This window comes from Thermobia domestica, chromosome 8, assembly GCF_964235325.1.
Source record: "Thermobia domestica chromosome 8, izTheDome1.hap1.1, whole genome shotgun sequence".
NCBI lineage: Eukaryota > Metazoa > Arthropoda > Insecta > Zygentoma > Lepismatidae > Thermobia > Thermobia domestica.
This window is the reverse complement of record NC_137461.1, coordinates 68755349-68778944: the sequence shown is the minus strand read 5'-3', so window position 1 is coordinate 68778944 and position 23596 is coordinate 68755349. Positions and strand designations below refer to the sequence as shown.

Below are 23596 nucleotides of genomic sequence, written 5' to 3'. Positions count from 1 at the left end.
AGTTCAAGTGCGAGTGGAAGTTACTTTACACAATACAATAATAAGTTGAATTGTAGGGCGCTAACATCCCAGTGCAAATATATAGCCGGCGCATTTTCCCCTCTTTTTGGGGTAGGGCGCAAACATCCCAGTGCAAATATATTGCGAGCGCATTTTTTCCTATTTTTGTGGTAGGGCGCAAATTTCCTGGGCGCAAAATTCTCGCATTCAAGGAAAATATAATGTCCGTGAAGTTGACAAGCCACTTATGTCAGACTCCAATTTCGACTTTAAACGTCGCTAGTGCTACATTAGTGTTCGATAGTGACGCAAATCGTTAGTACTCCAACTGCATGCCAACACGCCCACTTCTAAGAATCATCTCAAAAATGAGGTTAACCGTTAGAGCAAGTAAGTGCTCATTGGTGCCATTAACATTAACGTTAAAGCCTCCATCGTACGGCCCTTTGAGTAATAATAACACCACGTTTTTTGCTAGTCTCAATGCGTCCCTATATTCTCGCGAACATTCTGACGTGCCCAAGTTAGTTACTTTTTTTGGGGGGGGACTATTGTTTATCTGTTATTGTTTATTGTTTATTGCTAGTCTGCAGAGTAGTCCTTACATTAATATGCCATTGTCCTTGATAATCATTGCGTATTTACAAGCAATTTGTTATTACTGTTAGAAGATATCAAAAAACAACAGATAAAATCTACTACTTAACGGTTCATATTTTTCTTTTACAGTACATAAACGATTAATAATAATAATAATAATAATAATAATAATAATAATAATAATAATAATAATAATAATAATAATAATAATAATAATAATAATAATAATAATAATAATAAGACTATTCCAGCATAAAAGTTATCAATAGCATCACACTGGCAACAAGCGACGCATATTTTAACTTCATAAAAAATGGTTTCTCACGATTTTCTGGAAAACTACGTATGATAACATCTTCATTATGTCAAGTTGTTTATCCCAGTGTGATATATGTCTTACCTCTGGACAATATCACAGTAAAACAAAAATTAAATATTAGGAGTACATCGTACTTTTGGACTACATCTCATTAACCATGGGAAGATTGAGTAGTGTATACTTTAGGATGTAAGTTTCAGCTTAACTTGCATCATACATTCTTAGGATTACAAAAAGGAAATTTGTTCGTTTGCATTTGAACAAAATTCTTAGGATTACAAAAAGAAAAAATAATTTTTCCGAATTCCGGAATTTTTCCGAAATCCGGAATTTTTCCGAATTTCGGATTTTTTCCGAATTCCGGATTTTTTCTGAATTCCGGATTTTTTCCGAAATCCGGAATTTTTCCGAATTCCGGAATTTTTCCGAATTCCGGATTTTTTTCTGAATTCCGGATTTTTTCCGAAATCCGGAATTTTTCATAATTTTGGAATTTTTCCGAATTCCGGAATTTTTCTGAATTCCGGATTTTTTCCGAAATCCGGAATTTTTTCCGAAATCCGGAATTTTTCCGAATTCCGGAATTTTCCGATTTTACTTTCCGGATTCCGGAAAGTAAAAATTCCGGAATTGGCCATCCCTAGTTCATATGAAGTTTTTCTCTTATTTTGGTGTGAGGAATCACCTCCTACAGTTTGTCGGTATAGTTCATTAACACCCTGTATATACACGGTGTATTTTAAAAAGGACATTTTCACACTATCTTATTGTCTTTGCTCTATAAGAATCAATATTGAACCGGAAGTTGTATTAGCTTTTAGTACTTCCGGCTTCAATAAAAGAATAAGAACTGAGAAGGAATCTATTCTTAGGATCCTGAATCAACTCATATTACTACTTTTGCTCTATAGGAATCAATATTGGATCTGGAAATAGTATTCAATTTCTATCATATAGAGCTCCTCCGTGGCTAAGCGGTTAACGTACGCGCCTCCGTCGTGGGAGACCCGGGTTCGATTCCCGGCGGGAGCTCATGTGGTTCAGATTCCACGTTAATCAGTAGGTCCCGTCTCGTATAGCCTCGCTGCTGAAAGGGACGTTAATCTCAAAAATCAACTCAACTCAATTTTTTTAACCAGGTTTTAGTAGACAGATAAGGACGATCCTATTCTTACAACACTAATCATTACTTTAAAAAAAAAAAAAAACGCTGCTCGCTATCTATTACCATATTCCTGTATTGCAATTAACATTACATCCAGAAATGATTTATTTCTATTACTTCCGTTTTGAACAGGGAGATAAAGATGGAGATAAGCTTTTATTCTTGACATCCTAAATCCATGTCAAAAAGTCCTTTCTCTCTATCTCTTAAGTTTTTTGCTCTATGGAGATTAATATTGGAACCGAAAATGGTAATATATTTTTCAACACTTCTGGTTTTAGTGGATAGATAAAACTGCACAGGGGAGCATATTTTCGGAATCCTAAATTGACTGCGGAAACTGGTATTCCTTTTATTTCTTTTTGTGTTTTATGGCGATCAACGTTGAAACAGGAAATGATTGGCTTCTATCACTTCCAGTTTGAAAAGAGCAGTGGTTCTCAACCGATGTGTCACGACACACTGATGTGTCTTGAAATTTTAGAATTTAAAAATTATGAAGAATTTAATAATAATTAGTTAAAATCGAGACAGACTTTTACTAGTTGACACCTCCAGCGGTATATGTAGATTATTTTCGGAACATCTATGACTTCTGGCGCGAAGCTAGTCAGCGAGCCGGAACATCGGGGGGGGGGGAGGAGAATTCTGTCACGTGATGAGTTGCGCATAGTGAAAGCGCTGTGGTCAGTGTGTATGAGCTGTTAGCCAAACATTTTCGCGTTGTTGTAGAAACGTCACGCTGTGCGACTGGATTCAAAGGTGTACGTACGAATGCTTACAGCTGTTCCGAAAATAATCTACCTACAGCAATAATGCTAAGTGCTATAAAGTCATTTTAAAAACTAATTGGTTTCACTATTATATTATTATTATTATTATTAACAATAATAATAATAATAATAATAATAATAATAATAATAATAATAATAATAATAATAATAATAATAATAATAATAATAATAATATCATCAAACAAGTGTGTCGCTATGTCCTGACATTCCGTAAGGTGTGTCGCCAGTCAAAAACGGTTGAGAACCACTGGAATAGAGGATTAAAGAGGAGGTGAGACTATTCTTACAACATGCTATCTCTTACTGTTATCGTTATGATACTGTCGGCAGACGGACGGACGAACACAGCCATTCAATAAGATCTCCGTTAGTCATGCATAAACAGGGGCGGATCCAGGGGGCAATCGCCCCCCCCCCCCAAAATAAGAAACTTTATTGTTTTTTATATATAAATAAAATTTATCCCAGAGTTTGGAGCCCTTAAAAGTAGCATTATGACACCCCCCCCCCCAGAAGTCGGTCCTGGATCCGCCTCTGTGCATAAAATAGTTTGATAGTCTTAAGAAACTCATGAAAACCATAATATATTTGCGTGTCTAATTCGCATTAGCAATAACAAAGAGAAACAATTTTATGATCATATAATTAGCAATTTGATTATGTTTTTTTATTTAAGGAAAAACAGCCCTGTGTTCGAAACGAACAGGCAGAAAATATTTCTTGAATTATTCATTATCATTAAGTGTACCTTCAAAGAACAAGATCGGAGTTAGCAACACTGTTTAAACCTTCATTCGAAGTGGTTTGAGTGTAAAAAGCCGTGCTTCTGGCACTTTGCCAATCTTTATCGATCTCATCTTGTGCATAGCTCCCCCTACCGCCTCGCTTTAGGTCGATCTTTCGGAAATGTTTCGGGAAAAATTACTTTAGTTGTCACAGAGAAGAAGGGGTTAAAAAATTAAGAATTGATGGTGTTTTCTCCACTTTGTCGGTAGGCGAATCCTAAATGCTGCCAAGAAAGCATATTTTTCTGGGTTTTGATACGTTGAGTGACACAATGTCTAATACAGAAAAAAAAGTTTTTCTTTTGAATAAACCGTTTTCTGTGCATTTTAAAGAAGAAATGCTCAATTGAACTATACTAATGATAGCAGATGGAATACTAAACACATTAGCAGGTTTCTTTTGATAGCTTGTTTACCATTTGAACAATGTTTCGATTTAATACTTATCTAGTGAAGCTGGTTGGCGGTCATTTTATCGTGTAAGATCCAGGAGCAGATCCAGGACGGACTTCTGCGTGTGTGTGTAATATTGCTACTTTAAGGAGCTCCAGACTCTGGGATGGCTTTTATTTATATATATAAAATAAGAAAGTTTCCTCGTCTGCGGGGCAATTGCCCCACCCCCTGGATCCGCCCCTGGTAAGATCGCAAGTAATCAAATGATAAGATTTCAAAAATCTTTGTTTGGGTTCGTGCTTTTCCGAGCCAGTTTTAACCGTCGCGACGTCCAGCTTTTTAACAACAATACTTTATCTACAGCGGAAAACCTGATGCAAAACTCTGCATCTTTATTTGTCAAGCTTTCTTTTCTGTATATTTTTCTTTTATTTTCTTTCTCCTTTTTTTTTTTTTTTTAAACATCCCTATTAAACTATATTCAATTTTTCATTCATCGTTTGGTATACACTTTTTAATTCATTGTTGGAACTAAATTCACATAGGTTTGGAAATTTTATTATCACTAAAATTTAGCTTACGTTGGTTTAGACTAGGTATGTGCAAGTTGAAACAAGGAGTGGACCAACTACAGAGGACTTAACTGGCATCCAGGGCTGTGCGGCACAATGTACAACATTTTCATAAGAATTGAATAACCATATTCAATTTATAAAATCGTTCGTCGTTGTTATAAAGGTACCGGTAACCAAAATATTTACCTACTAAAGAAAAGCAGAAATACCGGTATCTATTTATTAACCATTTTATTGGAACACGACCAGTGTGTCAATGTTCGATGGTTCACTTTACACTGCATGTTTCAACGCGGAGGATATTTTCAAATTTTCAAGGCGGAGATCAGTTATCAAAAAAAAAAAAAAAAAAAAAAAAAAAGAGCTTTCAACTCAGTTTAAGAGATTATTTAAGAAAGTCATTTTTCAATGACGAGTCAAGCAGGTCGGATTAAAGGGCTCAGTAGCGCCGGGAGCGGCCCAAGGGCGGCTATTGCACATGGCTGGTTTAGACAATGTTTCTTCTGGCATACTTCCGGGAAAGGTCCTCCTTGGTGTTAGCCAACCGTTCCCTAAGCCCAGACGGAGCTCAGATAAAATATTGCGCTCGCTATTACAAAATTCTCTGAAAGATAGTTTAATGGTGAAACTCTGGATATTCTTGATTTCAGTCGTAGCTGGCAATGTTAGAGGGATGGATCCAGGACAGACTTCTGGGGGGGGGGTTGTAATACTGCACTTAGAACTACTTTTAAGAGCTCCAAACTCTGGGATGTGTTTTATTTATAGACCCTATATAAAATAAGAAAGTCTCCTCTTCTGGAAAGGGGGGCAACCTCAGCGATCGCCCCCCTGGGTCCGACCCTGCAATGTTATGCATCCATTTTCGTTCTCGATAACTCATTCACTACACCAGCATTTCCCAACCTTTTTCAACTTGCGGCACACTACAGGTGTAACTTGAATTCTCGCGGCACACCCATATATATATATAATTACTATTATTATTTGTAAATATAAGATATCGTGGTATTTTAATGTGATTACTGATCTCCTTCTTACAGAGAAGAAAGCTCGATCACTGATTTCCCCCCGTGGTAAATCATTATGCTTATTTTTCATTCTAATTTTAAAATAGAAAAGAATTGCAATGAAATCTAGGACTCGGGTTTTTAAAAATCCACTTTCTCTTTCGAAAACTGAATCTAACCTTTAACTAAAAGGGAAGATCACTAAATAACGAACAAATAAACAAATATCCTATATTTTTAAAACACAAATGTAGATAATTTGTATGCATGTTTGCTTTGTTGAATTTATTGAATGATATGATACAATTTCAAGTTACGAAATAGTTTGCAACAATACAGAAGCAATAATGGTCATGACAATGATAAATACGTTTTTCAACATTAAAAATGTACAGAAAAGTAACACAGTATGAAACTTAAAATTGTAGATTTGTAGTAGAGGTTCATAGTAATGTGAAATACAAATATATATTTTCCCCTATGTCTTGCAATTTGGTTTCTATAGAATTAATAATTTGTTTCGATTTCCTCGCGGCACACCAGCGGACCATTCGCGGCACACCAGCGGCCCATTCGCGGCACACCGGTTGGGAAACGCTGCACTACACACTTAAATTTTCCTGTTCGACGCCGGTCTGCGGGTTTGCGCCTCTGTTTCTGGCTCAGAGCATGAACATGCCCGTTTGCTCTATCCATTGCTAGTGGCAGAAAGATGACCAAACCAATTACCAGATATCAATAGCGTCATTTCAGGTTTTATCGGGAAGGGAGGGGGAGATTGTTCACGGACATAAGAGTTTCATGTTTTTATTAGTACATCAGTATACAATTCACTAGAAGCATATGGTTTTCCAACTCGGGGAGTAGGTACTCTGCCCCTGCCCTCCTCAAATAACTCTATATGTATGTTTTAACAGAACAAATGGAAGCTATGCGAGTAATATCAATTTGGTCTCCAATCGAGAATGTAATGACGAATGAATAACACTGAAATAGGTGATTATATAATCGAAATGTCCGAAACAATTCCCAGATACCCCCAAAATGGTTGCTGTCATTACTCGTGTAACTTCCATTTATTCAGTTTTTAATGATGTTTTGATACTTCTTTTTTTCTTCCCCTTCAATTCATTTCAATACTATATAGTTTTGTATTTATATGTCTTTCCGTTATGTTCATAAATGACACCTTTCTTTATTTCTTGTCTTTTACAGGAACGGGGACGTTTGGAAGAGTATGCCTGTGCAGGGAGAAGGCTACCAAGAACTATGGAGCAATGAAAATTCTGGCCATTGGTGACGTCATACGGCTGAAACAAGTAGAACACGTTAAAAATGAAAAGAATATTCTTCAACAAATTCGACATCCATTTATTGTACAGTTGTAAGTAGCCTATATGTTAGTATTTAATGTTACTGTTGCTGTTGGTATGCACAAACTGTGAAGAGTTGATCAAAGTACTGCACTACTATTGGGAGGGCACAATGGGGCGGTGGTAGAGCGCTTATATCTGGTGTGTGGGGTCCCTAGTTCGATTCCAACCAAGTAAGTTTATGGTGGACAGTATCGTGTCCGTGTCCATCATCATTCATTTGCTATAATCATCGTCTCCCCTAGCATAAAGGGCATAATCGTGAGACGTTAAACTGAAATATTTCATTTACATCTTTAATTATTTTAAACGAGAAGTTCATATATCAAATTTCTTATCTCTAAAATTGAAAGATTCTGAGGTATGTCCATTTAAAGATATAATTGCTACCCCGTCTTTCCTCCCTAACGCGTCAAATTTCCAAAAACTCTTGCTTAGTGGTACCTTACATCGCAAAACCTATACCCTATCAAAATTTCAAGTTCCTAGTTTGGTTTGATGACGACCCGCTCGGGAGAGTAATACTCCCGGAAGTACGTTTTTCCGCGCGCTACTCTAGCCAGCTGTTTTAAGTTGGTCACAAAATTTATATCATGAAGTACAAGGGGAACAAAACGAGCCCTATATCATGGAGTACAAGGGCATAAGTACTACAACTACTTATCTGACAAAAATAAATAAATCACTTTTTTAACTATTATTTTCATATTATTTTAATTTAATAAGTGTTATAAAAATGTAAAAAAAAAAAAGACTTTCCTCGGGCTGGGTTTGAATTCGCGCCAAAAGAGACTTTTGTTACTAGCATATAGCGCTAGCCCACTCGGCCACGAAGGCCGACAGCAGTAAGCGTTTGATTTCTGCTATTTTAATGCAACGTGGCAAGAAGTGGATAACGCCAACCAATTAGAACTGTGTTTCTCGTTTCTACTTCCGGGAGCATTACTCTCCCGAGCTAGTCCTGTTTGATGTGGGCGTTGATCAATCAGTCAGCCAGAACTTATTTTATACGTAGAGATAAAGTGGACATTTTTAATTAAGTGATTATCAACTTTTTCCAACATATCCAACACATCAACTTTTTTTTGCCACAGAGCTGGATCTAGGTTTGATGAGGCTTTAAGCTGTTGAACATAATGGGGTCTTGATGTGATCAGCTGTTGTTTGTCAATGTCAAATTGTTTGCACTGTAGTCTGCAAGTGCATGCTACATGTAGACCGTAGGTACCCTATACACAGAAATGAGCAAACTGGTGATATTTTAGGATCCGAGGGTCTCCATTACATACATCATACTACCTACATAACACGAAATATTGTTGCTATATGTAGGTTCTATGTTATTTGTTTTTTTTTTAATCTAGGAAATGTACATAGTTTTTTTCCTTTAAATATTTTGGGCCTCAAAGAGAGTGGGGCGCTAAGCTATATAGGTTACATCTAAATCCGGCACTGGATCTCACTATGACCAAATACACGAGGGAAAAATTAAAAAATGTCCAAAAAAGAGGCATCATCTTTTGCCATCCTCATATAGATTTTAAAACAGAAAGTTCGAAAGAAAAGACCAATAATGTATGTACTTACCAAAAGATTCACCTCGTGTACCCATAACCAAATCAGCTGGATCACTGTATATACCTATCATAATGTCACATGGTAATGTCAAATATGCTATAATATAAACTTACTCCAAAATTACTGTAACTAACTATATCTTTATTTTCAAGATCCTAGAACAACTCTACTGCATATTATACCAAATTCATTAATAAAGTATCAAGTCTAAACGCATATATTTTAATCACGCCCGACCCTAACCATAGGAGCTAAATACACGGTTCTGATTGATTGGAGTTTCTCGCCTGGTAGCATATAGCACAAATCAAATGCCAGATGCTGTCAGCCCTCGCAGCCGAGCGTGGTAGCGAATGGGCTAGCAATGAAAATCGCTTTTGGCGTGGGTTTTAATCCTTCCCAAGTGGCTTTGTTAATTTTTCTTAAAATCATATCGCTTTTATTATTAAAATTAGATTGAAATAATACACATTTGTCCTCGTACGTAATATATAGTATAATGCATAAATCGTACTTTTTCCACCATTTGGGCATCTAGAGACTTCTGATAGCCCTTATAAACAATAACGTTATAAACCAACAGGAGAGTAAGAAGTGCGGTCCTCGCGAAGCGAGCAGGGGCGGATCTAGGACGGATTTCTGGGGGGGGAGGCAGTGGGTTGTAATTCTGCTACTCAAAGCTACTTTCAAGAGCTCTAAACTCGGATGGGTTTTACTTATATATAAGATAAGAAAGTCTCCTCTTCTGGGAGGGGCGATCGCTCCGTTCGACCGCCACTGGAAGCAAGGCGTTGTAGAAAGGAGAGCAGAGTTAGAGAGGGGAGGTACCGGAGGCACCAAGAGGGGCGAAAGCTAACCATACGCTTCATTGCCTCTCCTTGAAGTGATTTACTTACTTTACGAAACAGCTGAGCGAGCGTCAGCGAACGAAGGAGGTTAGAAGCCCCGCAGGGCTCGATTAATTCTATCTTTTTTCCCCATGATAATACCATGTGACATTATGTCATCCTCGGGTGGTGCAACTTCGATGTAAATCTAACCTCACGCGCTTCTGATCAACTTAAAAACAATTGGCTAGGGTAGCGCGTGAAAAAATATATGTAGGCCGAACGTTTTTTGTAATGAATTAAGTACGGTCGGCGCACTAGAGCTTTATCGACTATATCACTAGAAGTTGTTATTAAGAAAAAAATGTTTTAATATATTGAATCATTTAAACAAGATTACAGTTTTACTGCATCATAAAATAGCACGGGTTAAATTCCAAAGTTGGGCGTCCGTTTCCAGAGAAATTTTTGAAATTTACAGGAAATATATGGATAATTTGATCGTTTGTGTGCTTTATAATATATAAGAGTCTCGAAAAATCTGTTTATTTGTTATATATAAGCGGTTATAAACATGGGACTATATGGCGAGCGGAGGGAACTACTTGGCGCAAGGTAACCGAACAGTTGCATTGTGGGAAAGAAACTAGCATTTATGTTACCAATATGGCGAATGTACAAGGGCAATGAACTAGCAGTTTTAACATCTGTGAAGGAATACATTGATAACGAGCAAAATCTTTTAAAAGTTTGTGAAGAGCACGGATTAATGAACCTAATAACAAATTGCAGAAAGTGTGGAAAGGAGATAACAGTGAAAAAACTTGACGAAAGCGGACGCCCAACTTCGGAAGGACGCCCAACTTCGGAATATATGCCAATAGCACAACCAAAACTGAAATCGCATGTTTTAATATTAAGTTTTCCGTCACTAAATAACCGTTAGAACATTAATATGCTGGCGCTGAATGTCATTCTATGAAAGCTTAAATGAATCATAAATGTAAAGTGTTTCCAAGTAAAAATTGACTTTAAAAGCGAAGTTGTTTCGAAATATGTTGATGGAGCGCCGTCTTTATTCCTCGTCGTCCAGACATAATTGTATACTCAAGTAATTTCATATACATTTCTATTGTATTTTTCTTCTTGCAGTGTAAGAGAGTGCTAAATAATCACACTTTCCGCCCACCTGATTACTACATTCCTACTCTATCTTATAATATTTCTTTCTTTTTTCAAAGGACTATATTATCAAATGTTCTTTTTTGTCGAACTGATCTGAAACCTGATTTTGTTTCGACATGGCCATTTCCGTCTTCAGACATAACAACTTGTTCCTTTCATTTGAGTATAGCTAAAGATTTTTACTTGTCTAGATACATTCGGTTGAAGCCTTCTGCTGAGGGATCACATAAGGTGAACAAAATGACATGCTTGAGGATCAATTCTCATGCGTTGGTTTTTTTTTTTTTTTTTTTGACAAAATAGAATTTTTCTGGCGCTAAAAATATGTCGTTTGTTGCTAATAATAACTGATATTATTTTCTTATTCTGCTCGAAAAAATGAAATTAAATTTTTCAGTTTTATGTCCCATGGTTATGCCGGTTAGGCTAAAGGAGACGGTGATGATGAGAAATGAATGAAATGGTAAAATTAATAAAATGAGAGGAAACGAGAGAACCCCGCGAAAACCCACGTTCACGGTGTTTGTCCACCACAGGATCGGTGCGAGCTCGGATCGGACCAGGGAAAACAAGCACCACAGGTGAACGCTCTACCACTAAGCCACTGAGCTGATCCTTCTCTGCTCGAACAGATTATTTATGCATCCTAGGGTTGCCAACTCTGGAAAATAACAAAAACCGGCACCTCCCCTCAAAATTCCCTATGATATAAGTCTAACGTAAGTGTGAAGTATCTCTTCGGACCCACCCATGTGAAGGAAATGTACTATCGTGAACAAAAATGCATTAACACATGTATTCTGCATATCCTTAGTACATTCACTAATAAGCTTAATATATGCTGCTAAAAATGAGAAACTGAAATCGACATTGATCATTTTATTGTATTTATCAGTAATTGCTACTTCTTAAAATTATCGAAACGTGAACAAAAGTATATTAATCTTTACGTGACAATTTTGGCTTTGGAAAATGAAATTTATTCTCTAAACTTACACTTCAACTACAGGAAATTACTTTAAGAAGTCCTTTTTTTCACATAATGTTCCTTACATTTGAATTTTTTCCTGATACAGTCCTTGTCATCTCTTTAAAATTATGTAAACAGATGAACAAAATATGTTAATCGTTGATTGATGGTGGAAGGTGACAGTTTTGGATTTACAGAATGAAAGTTACTTTTTAAATCTATACTTCGAAATAGATGAAATTGCTTCGAATTAAATACAAATTTGAAAAACCGATTATAAATGAGCTGGTAAGAAGATTGTACGGGTCACCAGCTTTAATCAAAATAACAATATTTCCAACCAGGTCGGTAAAAACCGGCCAATTGACAACCCTAATGCATCCTATAGTTATGCCAAAAATACGCTGTTAAGAAAGAGATTTACGTGTTGTTATTATTTTTTTTTTAACTAACGGTTACACAGGTTTCTGATACTGAGACATGCTACTTGTAATTTTATTAGAAAAAAAGTCTTCGATCAACTAGGAATTTCATTCCCAGACCTCCTCGTTTGTTCGGACTATGGCCTCGCACCTCATATTTCAGTCTTTACTTTTTAATATTCAGTTTTAAAAAAACATGTCTTAACTGTTTCGATAGGTTTTACCACCTTCGTTAGTACGGAATTTCAACTTAACTTATGGCTCGTACTTCACATGATAATATGAATAAATTTAGTATAATTGGCTAAACTGCCGTAGATGGCGGCCCTGGAATTTAACTTCAAATTTTATTGAAAAACTATTAAACAACAAGCTTAGAACTGTACCATAATATTACCAGTTTGAAAACAATTGTTAAGATCTTGGCGAAAAATTGACTAGTAGTTTGTACCTCATATTTTATCTCCACTTCATAAGAGGTTATAGGAAGAAGAAGAGAACATCACGAGAAGGTTCCGTATGCATTCCTAGCATATATTTTAATCACGCTCGACCCTAGCCATAGGAGCTAAATAAACGATTCTGATTGGTTGGAGTACTCGTTTCTCGCCACTTAGCATACATATACCACAAATCAAATGTCAGGTGCTGTCGGTCCTCGTAGCCGAGTATGTTAACGACCGGGTTAATAATGAAAATTGCCTTTGGTGTGGAAAGTTTATTATTTTAATTTTCATAACATTTTTTTTCATTAAAGTACGATGAAAATAATACTCATTTTTCCTTGTACGTAATATATAATGCATAAATTGTTCTTTTTTCACCATTTACCTAGAGATTTCTGATAATCCTTATAAACAATGACGTTATACACCAACAGGAGAGTAAGAAGTGGGGCTTTCGCGAAGCGAGAGGTTGTAGGGAGATAGATAGGGGGAGGTGTCGGAGAAACTAGGAGAGGCAAAGACTTTGCAGACACAGCTTTATTGATAAAAAAAAGTGATTTACTTAAGTTACAAAACATAACTGAGCGAGCGAAGGTGGTTAGAAGCCCCGCAGTACTTGTTTCATTCTACATTGGCCCCTATGATAATACCACGTGATGCAAATGCGGTAAATCACCATTGGCAACAACGATACCTTATTACATATTTGCCCAAGCCATCTTTTCTAACAGGGAGGATTTATTGTATATATATATTACTTATGCTCAAAACGATAGGCAGCGTGTAATGGTAGCTCTAGTGTAAATGCTAACTGAAATATTTGATAGTAGTCGTTATGTATCATCATCCCTTATTCATTTCGTTAGAATTTTAACCAGTAACGTTTCTACATTTTGTTATAACTTTTTTCTTTAATTTTTTCTCTACATTCAATAGAAAGGGGGATATGGGTGTTTTAAATTTTAAAACGACCGCCATTTTAAAACGAGATTGCATATCGAAAAACAATCGAAAGGAAAAGAGCTGTAGAGATCCTTACGAGGATTAAGAAATGCTTTCCGTTTTCCCTTTATCATTAATGTTAAGGAAGTAACGGATGTTCTAAAAATACCCGAGGTCGAATTTTAAAACATTCCATAGAACTAAAAGCAGAGAATTTTTATTTTTGACGATTTTCTTGTTTGTTAGTTTCAAAAACGTACGAGGATGTCAAATTTCATGCTTTTATTCAAATTTCCTAAAACATAAGATTTTATGTAAAAAAAAACATAGGGATTTTTTCTTCTCCCTTTTATAACCACTGAGAACTAAATATATTTATTTTTGACAATTTCTCCGTGGATTAGTTCCGGGAGGCTACAAACACATCACATTTCACCATTGTAGGCCTACCGGAAGTATCTAATAATTATGGGGTATAGAAGGTGTCTCATTTAAATAAATGGGAAATATTTTTCAGCTCTCAATAAAACCCGACTAAAGTTACAAATTTTTATTTTTGATGATTTACTTAGATAACGCTATCAAAAACCTTCAAGCATGCAAAATTTTAAGTTTCTTTTTTTTTAAATTCGAATTACCTAAAATGTGCTAAAAAGAACACCCATTTAAATAATATGGAGAACATTTTCGTCTGAAAATGTAACAAACATACTTTTAACAGTGTTTTCTGTTGATTTCTCTCCTAAAGGTCCCAGGTTCGATTCCTGGTAGGGAAACTCGGTCGGAAAGGTGTAAATAAGCTTCTTCAGGCCAGCTATCTTGAACAAGGTTTCTCTTAGAGTTTACTCATTCATACGAGGAAATGCCGGAATGGTACGGTACTAAATATAAACGGTTCCAGACAGCTTCCTTCCTACCTTATTCCTCGCTTCCCTGGATAGTATGATCGTCGAGGGGCGACGAGTTTAAATGGTCATACATGTCGAATGTCCCGAAATTTAATCCCAAATTTCTTTCTCTCCTAAGGCTGTAATGTAAGCATGCCAAATTTCAACTTTCCACGTCAAATGGAAGTACCCGTGGTTTTACATCAGTTCCCCCCCCCCAAGCCTTCGGATTGCTTGCAAAATGCCAACGACATCTCTTGGCGTCATTAGGATGTAGCATAGCTAGCGACATCTATTAGCGTGACTGACAGATAGGCGTCTTGCGTTCATACCCGTAACTCTTTAAGTGTTTTGAAGTTTGCATATAAGCGTTACTCACAAACTAATATCTTTTTGCTCTATAATGAGGGTACGCAAATAACACACAGAACTTTGTAAATTGAAAGGACCTAGTTGAACTGCTAATGGTGCTCGTTATACAGTCGATAGGTTCCAGATTCGAATTATCCTGTTGAGCATCATTTGATACGTTTTCTGACCTGTATACAGAACTCAGTTGTCATTTTTGAATTTAATATTGTCCTGAAATAATAATCATTCTATATCAGCTGTTCTGTTCAGTGATGTTACATATTTTAGTTCTTGTTTATGTAATATGTTATCCATATGTATTTAATGTAATTTTGCTTATGTGTTTATTTCCAGACGGTGGCACTATAGGGACTCTTCCTTCCTCTATATGTTGTTTGAGTATGTTTGTGGCGGTGAATTATTTTCGTACCTTAGAAATGCTGGACGATTCAGCAGTACAACGGGTGAGTACTTTCAACCGTATATTTTCTTTTACCTTGTAAATGTAATGACGATTGAAGAACAAATATTTAATATGCAGATCATAAAACGTTAGTGACTTGTAGTTATTTCTTCGAATATCTATTCCATGCAACCAATATTCGAAATGGATCAGAGAGATGAGAAGAACACTGTCGTGGTAGTTGATGTCTCTCTGTGGGTATATAAAATACTGACAGAATTATGAACCCAGAAACCTCACATCTGTTTGTGGGTTCTAGGTTACCAACCAAGGGTAAAAGTGAGGGGGAACGCTGGGGAACGTTGTCCCCTCACTTCCATAAAATATCTATGGCGTCCCTCACTTCCTAAAGAATTACAATGGGCAGAGATAGGCAAGGGGGACGGTGTGATGTCATGCGTAACCCCTACCTTTTTAGATCAACTTTTACCCCTGTTACCAACCAATGAAAACGTAAAAGAAAATGACAGAAGTCATGAGATTTTACCCATACGAATTTGTTACGGTAGCGCCACTTCAGACTTTGCTTGGTAACAGGCGGAAAGTAGCACCGGATAGACAAACAAGTGGACGGACAGTCATATCTATTCTATAAGATTTCCGGCGAATTAGGCTACCGTAAGACGGAGTTACTTTGCACATCAGGATTAACTTCGCACAAAATATGAAAAGAGTTGCACAGTCCTCTGTCAGTAAAATTATGAGCTATAAAGAGAAAATTTCAACTGCCACTGTAAGATAGAACATCTAACTACCAGACAATCAAGAACGTTGGTGCGGTTTTTATACCTGCCGCTATTTTCCGTGGGGCAGTAATCATTTCTGCCGCCAGGGGTACCTGTATGTGAGAATTTCTGGAAGCCGAGTCATTGGCACGTCGGCTAACATAGATAACAGGTCGCATTCGACAGTTCGAGATCAAGTATTCGCAGTGAACCATGTCTGTGTCGAACGCAGTAATCAGGGCTTGTTTACTGTATGAGTTCAAGTTGGGCACAAAAGGTGCGGAAGCAGCAAGAAAAATGTGTGCAACGTTTGGAGAAGGTATAATTAGTGAACGGACAGCTCAAAAGTGGTTTCAGACACTTGAAGACAAACTTCGATCGGGCAGACCAAAATCTCGCGATTTGGACCAACTCAAGACAGCAATTGAAGAAGTCAACCGTGTCAAGAACTCACTCAATGATTTGGAGTGAGCGATGAAACCATTCGTGTGCACGTGCATGAGCTTGGAAAATCGTGGAAACTGAGTAAGTGGGTCCCTCACGTGCTGACTGCTACGAACCGTCTAGGAAGTTGCCTAGGAAGCGGGAATGCACCTAGGCCACTTCCATCATGCAGAGGAAACTTCTCAAAATGGCAATGCAAGAAAATCCTGTATGGCTAATCGTCTTGACGTGTCTTTGAGGACTGTGAGCCGGACGTTACACCATCAACTCAATCTGGAAAAAGTCATGAAAGCTCGCAACCATCTTCTCACGGATGCCCACCAAAAGGAACGAAAGTGTAACGCCCGGAAGCTGTACGGACGGCATCTGGCAAAACAAAGGTGGATGTACGTCGTAACGCTTGATGAAGCATGGATTTACCTTTCCGACTGCGGCAAACCGAGAGAAAGGCGCCAAGGACTTCAGAAAGTGGGTCCGTGTCTGTAAAGAATCCTTCCCAAAAGGTTTCATGTTTGATACTGGCTACTGTTACCGAGATAAACTGAAGATTCGTAGGGTGGCGAAGAACTGCAAAATAAATTCGCAGTATTTTCAGGAGCAGATCATGCGGCCGATCTACGAGTATGAGATTCCAACAATGTACGAAAATTACGCCAATCTGCTGCGCATTCACATGGACAAGATCTCATCACATACCTCACGATCGTCCCTCGGATTCTACAGGGAGATGGGAGAGCCAAGTAGTATACAGGTGATATACCTTTCAATAAGGTACCTGTTAAATCTTCAGATGCAAGTTCTATGGACTATTGTGGATTTGGATTGCTGAAGCGGGCTTTGGGAAAACGGCGTGTGACAACTGTGGAAGGGCTTTGGAAAGCTGTGCAAAGGGAATGGGATAAGATTCCTCTTCCAGTTCTTCATAGAAGCCTATTACAGTGGAAATTACGCTGTCGGGCTATTGTTAGGAACAAGGGAAACACAGCGAGCACTTACGGACCTGGCGCCATGGATTCTTCTAAATTTTTAGGTAAGTCGAAATTGGCCAAATATAGACTGAACAACCTCTGTAGAAACGGATGGTGGATATTTTGCGGAATAAACATAAGGTAAACGCATTTTTTTGGAACTTTTCCTATTTGTACTGAAACCGCACGAACTTTCTTGGTTACCTGGTATATATATTGGCTATAATGTTGGCGGTTAACATCAGTTGTAATTACCTAGAGGGGTTTGTCATTGTAGAGATATGGAAAGCAGTCCTCTGGAAAGCTATAAAGGCAACAAAATTTGGAAGATATCACCTACAAGAATTTCCATCAAAGTCAAGTCAGTTTCGTAAAATACTACTGTGTATAATTGAACTTTGAAGCAATAGTTGAAATTGAAGTGTGAAACATTTTAAAGTCATAAAAAATAATAAAACTGTGAGAAGGCGGTTTCAGCCTCTACTCGGGGTTACTTTGCACCGGTCCAAAATAGCCCCTTAGATAGGTAATTACTACTGCTGATACCTCCTGCCTTCTAATTTTAGGTAATTTTTTCTATTTAGGTAGATGCCGGAATGTATTTCTTGTTGGGAAATTAATTAGGAACAGTGGCGGATCCAGAAAAATAGTTTGAAAGAGGCTTTACTCAGAAAAGTTTTTTAAAGAAACTTCTGAAGGGGGGGGGGGGGGAGAGACTTGAAGGTTATTCGCAAAGGAATCACTAACATTAGATTTTGTTTTTAAAAAGTCACCAATTTGGGCGGGCTTCAGTTTGAAAGCCCCAAACCCCGTAAATATTCCACCGATTACGTTTGGGATGATATTCTTGGACATACATAAAGAGCAAGCAAGGCAAATCAGTTCACGGGGATTTTTTGTTTCTGTTTCTGAGTTGGCACTTTTGTGGGGCATATGCTAAACTATCAGAATGTGGTTCCTGTGCCGGTACCAGAAAATACATAATTTTCTTTACCAATATCGATAATTCATACTAAGTACTGATATCGGTACCATCATTCTAATATCAATATTTGTGAGCTGCATGCAGTTTTGTGTAGGAAGTGAAATGTATAAATACTGAAGGAAAAACATTACACAGACACATTATCTTCGTAAGTTGAACATGCTTTTTTGTATATTGTGCAAAGTATCTACATCTATGGAGTAACTTTGTACCAAAGTTTATATTTAAATTACTATGGTCATACTGAATGTTTACTAATGCACTTGCGTGAATGTTTTCCTTATATATCTAGCTATTATATATTTAAATACAGTGTTCTAAATCATTACGTTCGTAAGTTACATGCGATTTTCTTTAAAATTCCTTAAATCTGGTGCAAAGCACGTCTTACGGTATTTGATATTGGGAGTACAAAATGATCCCCAAGAAGATACAAAGGTCTGAAGGTGCAATAGTTCAAAATGGAGCAATGAAGCCCTCTCCCCAAACCAACAAACACAGAAATATTATTATCTGATAAGCAACAGAACTAAATTAACTATATATTGTCTGAGATATTCGCACTTAACCTTTCCGAATATATTTGAGTATATGATTGAAAGTAATATTTTACATTGCATATGTAGAACGTAACATTTAAGATATTTGCAAATCCATGTAGGCCTATAACTGCGTTATACTTAGTTAGTGAAATGAAACGTCGTTATCCAAATTCTCCGACGACGCACTGAAAAGTATGAAGATACAATTGCAAGTGACAATTATATGCACAATAAAAATAGTTAAACTGGGCGATGCTCACCAGGGGAAAATACTGTATATATTGTGATAACTGTGAGCATAATATTTCAGTTGCGAACTTTCCATCGCATCGTGATCGCCTTATGAACACTCCTATTGAAATTAAAGTAACAGAAATGGTGTTTACTTTTGTATTGTAACTAGACGTATTTATATTTAAAAGTAATCGAAATCGAGAGTTTTTCTTTTTAATTAAGAAAAATTAAGAGTATTTATTAGAAAGATATGAGTTGAATCAACCAGTTTACAAAATAGAAATTTTTAGTAAATGGGTTGTCATTCTCAATTTCCGTGGATAGGGCTTTGGCATACATGAACCAAGTGATTTATGAAGCAAAGTAGTTCATTGTTGTGGGCTTTCTTTGCATTCAAATTTGAATAATTTATGGACAGCAAAAACGGGAGCAGCTCTGCTTTCTATTTTTTTTTAAAGTTTTAATTTCAGTGTGTCGATACAGTTATAAAAACTACATATGTTTCTTTTATATACATATAGGTAACTTCTACACAGCTGAAATCGTGTTGGCGCTCGAGTACCTGCACTCTCAGTCCATTGTATACCGAGACCTGAAACCAGAGAATCTGTTGCTGGACAGGGATGGGCATCTAAAAATCACAGATTTTGGATTCGCCAAAAAACTTACAGATAGGTAGGCATTTTAATTTCATATATTTTCATGTTTTATTTAACATACTTTGGAGGACCATGGTGAGTGAGTGGTAGAATATTTATATTTGGTACATAGGTCCCTGGATTGATTGCAATCCATATGTTAGTCTACATCGTGTCCTTGATTTTGCTTCTAATGAAAATTTTAGGAGGTGACGATCCGGGGGAAGATATTTCTCCCGTAGATACTTAATTCCATCCTTGGCGCAATATCACCGATCGTACTCTACCAGTATCTCCAGAGAACTCCTTTTCACCCTCTCCCTCCGGTGTATTGAAAATCCCTCTGTTTGGGACGAATCTTTTCAAATCAACACTGCCCATCCACATTCTTATTTCACATCCCTTCACTTTCCATAATCATTTTATCATCAGTTTCCTTTTGTCCGTAGGATATAATCCGTGACGTCAAACAGAATTAACTTCTTTGTACTGTTACGATATGTCTTGTGAATAATTCTATTCTTGTAAGAGTGAGTCCCGTAAATAATAGAGGGTAGCCCAAAAGTGTGTATACACCCCTGCATTGATCAAGTATGACATTCTAGCTTATAGGTTTATTTACTTCGGCAGTTCCGAGCTTAAGCTATAAGTAAAAAAGACATTAAAACAAATAAGAAAGAAACTAAGTCTACCTGATAGATAACAATAAGAAATGACATAAAAAAAAGCAATGAATTGATCAGTACGGGGCTGTATACCTACTTTTGGGCCAGCCTGTAGAATCTTTCCGCAATTTTTTCTGTATAATTCCTATGATTGGACTCGTATTAAGCCGGAATCTATTTAAAACGGAAACGGAGTCGTTCTGACTCTGGGTAAAGGAAAATATTTTGTTAGTTTACAACACAGTAGTCGTGTACATAAGAAATATATTCAGAATGCCGAAGGATAACAAAATATAGGCTATATAGTAGAATCACAAACTGAACAATCTTTTCTTATGAGCAGTAACAATAACACTATCAAAAATACGTTAGGGCCAAGTGGTATTCTACCACCGTTACACTGCAAAAAAAAAAAAAAAAAAAAAAAAAAAAAAAAAAAAAAAAAAAAAAAACAATGTTAGGACATTCTTTAGAAACAACTTTTGGCCATTGTCTAACACGTTCAAAAATGTCCTGGAGTGTTTTATCATTTAAAAAAAAGCACCTAGAATGCACCCTGAATTTTCTTTGGCCAATTGAACTTTTTATTGGGAGTAGAAATATTAGAATTATTTATGTAGAGTTGCCCGAAAAAATATATATCAGTGCTTGGACAATTTTTTGACAAATAACTCATAGAAACTGCCCTAAGGATGTTAAAAATGTACTTGAACTTAATGTGTCCAAAGAGAACAGAGGCAGAAACGACCTGTAAATGCGTAAGTGGTAATGTGTAACGTGTTTTATACTGTTTAATAGTCATTTCTGTGCCCGTATACTTACGGGACACATCAAGGGTGCAGGTACATTTTGAACAAGCTCCGGCTATAACTGCTTAGGACCACGAGATGCCTACTAAAAAAAAATCTGCTATTTGTGTCTATTTGACTTGCTGAGAATGAGAGAAATAAACTATGATATTTCAGAACATTGAGTTCGAGGTAATTTATGTAATGGTTTCAACCTCTTTGTCTTGTTTTTTGGTTTGAAAAAGTTATTTCAAAGGTATCTGTCTTTCTTCTTTAAGTTTTACGTTCCACGACTATGTATGTTCTGTAAGTTAAAGGAGACAAATCCTTAATAAAATTGAACGATTATGAAAGAATTAGTAGAATGAAAATGTAGAAGGAAACGCGAAAGCCTTGAGAAGACCCAAGGGCACGATGTTCTTCACCACACCCTTGCATGGCCAAGAATCGAACCAGATTCCCTTCTCACCAGCGCTGAATGTTATACCACTAAGTTACTATTTCAAAGGTAAATTGGTTCTGTTTCTCGCAAGGGTATTCTTTTAACTTAATCTTGCCGGTTTCTCGTATACGTTCAACATTCCTCCTTGGTTTCATTTTTGATGTAAGTTCTTCTTAGGTAGAGCTTATCAGGATTATCAACATCTTATCCTCACAACCCTCGAGATACGAAATCGAAAATAATATTTAATTTTTTTTTTCAAGCTCAATTCTGAACTTACTTTCCCATCCTTTCCAATATTTGCCGTCGCTGTACTTTCCATTTTATTAACTGCATATTTACATTTTTGTACTTATTACTTTTTTTTGGTGCTTTTAGCAGAAAAAAGATATACCGGTACATTTGAAAAAGACTGAAAAAAAAGGACAAGACAGTTTTTTTTTTGAACATATATGCCTTTTAGTGTCTTTCTATTAAATATCTTTTATCTATTTATTTAACCTCGGGGCTTAATAAGCAGGCAAAGGGATAAAAAAAAATTCGTCTTTTCGATGTCAGACAAAAAGAATACCAGAACATACAAAAGAGAAATTATCTTCACAGGAATGTTACAAAAATTTAAGATGGCGGGAGGTCACGTGCGACAGGCAGATATCTCGTTAAGCTATAGGTTTACGTCTCGCAGACCTATATTACTGAAAAGAAACTATAAATCCCAAGTCAACCAATAATTAAGTACTAAGTAATTAATAGTTAAAGGGAATTCGAAGGCTAAGAAAACAGATGAATGGTTCGGAGTGACTATAACTGAGAACACAGAAATAGAGTAAATATTTGTGCGATACGATACTTACAAATTTAAACAGTAAAATAAGCTGAGTTTCAAGCCATAAGCGGTTATTAATTTTACTCCGCCGACCTGTGATCTAGATAGGCTAAATACATCTTGAATAAGCTAAATCTAGCTTGAAATAAGCCAAATTGACAGCCATTTGGTTTTTATGCAGATATAATAAAAAAAATTCTTGTTTTAAATTGTACTTTTTATGTAGACACAACTTATCTAAGGTATTACTAATCCTTTCGTAACAGTCAACGCGGTTGCCAATTTAGCTTATTTAAATCTAGATTAACTTCTTTGAATGACTGTAAGTTTATAGCCGCTTATGGCTTAAGATATGAGTCAAATATTTTTGATTGTAATTAATATTAAACATATGAAAAATGAAGAAAGAGTAATAGTTATACAGAAAGCTATATATATATTGTAGAAAGAAAATATCAATAACGCACTTGAAGACATTTATGATTTTTTTTTTTTTAAAGAACTTGGACCCTTTGTGGAACTCCTGAGTACCTGGCTCCAGAAATCATTCAGTCAAAAGGGCACAATAAAGCAGTGGATTGGTGGGCATTAGGTAAGTGACCACATAGCTAATAATATACAGTGAAATGTTTCTCTTTTTGTAAGTAATTAATTTACATTTACTGTAACTGTAACGGAAATACTATGGAACTGAGCTAAATACGAAATTGACAGTAAAGTTTAAGAATTCGCCACCGTGCGATAGTTGTGGTAATACTGTACAGAAACTTTAGTATTGTAAATGACGTTAGCATACTAACATTTTAGCTATATTGCTGTTGATCTGTAACAGTGCCTTTCTGAGTTAATTTGGTATGTGTGTGTGTGTGTGTGTGTGTGTCTTGGTGTGCTGTCAAGACAGTGTCGGAAACTGACTTCTAGCAACAAATATATATATATATATATATATATATATATATATATATATATATATATATATATATATATATATATATATATATATATATTAAACGATTAAACGATAACTCTGTAGAAACAATTTCCCTGTGCACCTAATCTAATTCCAGAGATATATTTCTTTTCAAAGGTAAACGAGACATTGAAAGGAGAGTATTTGTGGTGTTAAAAACACTAGTAAAAATACGATAACAGTTTTCAGAATCACTTTAAAATGTAGAATGGGCACTGTTAGCGGTGAATAGCTTCCAGTATACATACTTAATTGTTGAATACCAGTGTTCTTATCTTCAA

At 36.4% G+C, this 23596-nt stretch overlaps 1 protein-coding gene across 1 annotated transcript in view; it reads left to right on the top strand.

The window, feature by feature from the left end:
- Pka-C3 (Protein kinase, cAMP-dependent, catalytic subunit 3) overlaps positions 1–23596 on the top strand; it is a 429462-nt gene that overhangs the window by 400068 nt on the left and 5798 nt on the right. Inside the window, exons 2-5 of the mRNA XM_081768599.1 lie at positions 6860–7028; positions 14980–15089; positions 19508–19661; positions 22846–22937. Of these exons, the coding sequence (XP_081624725.1) occupies positions 6860–7028; positions 14980–15089; positions 19508–19661; positions 22846–22937 (525 nt within the window). The remainder of the gene's footprint in view (positions 1–6859; positions 7029–14979; positions 15090–19507; positions 19662–22845; positions 22938–23596) is intronic.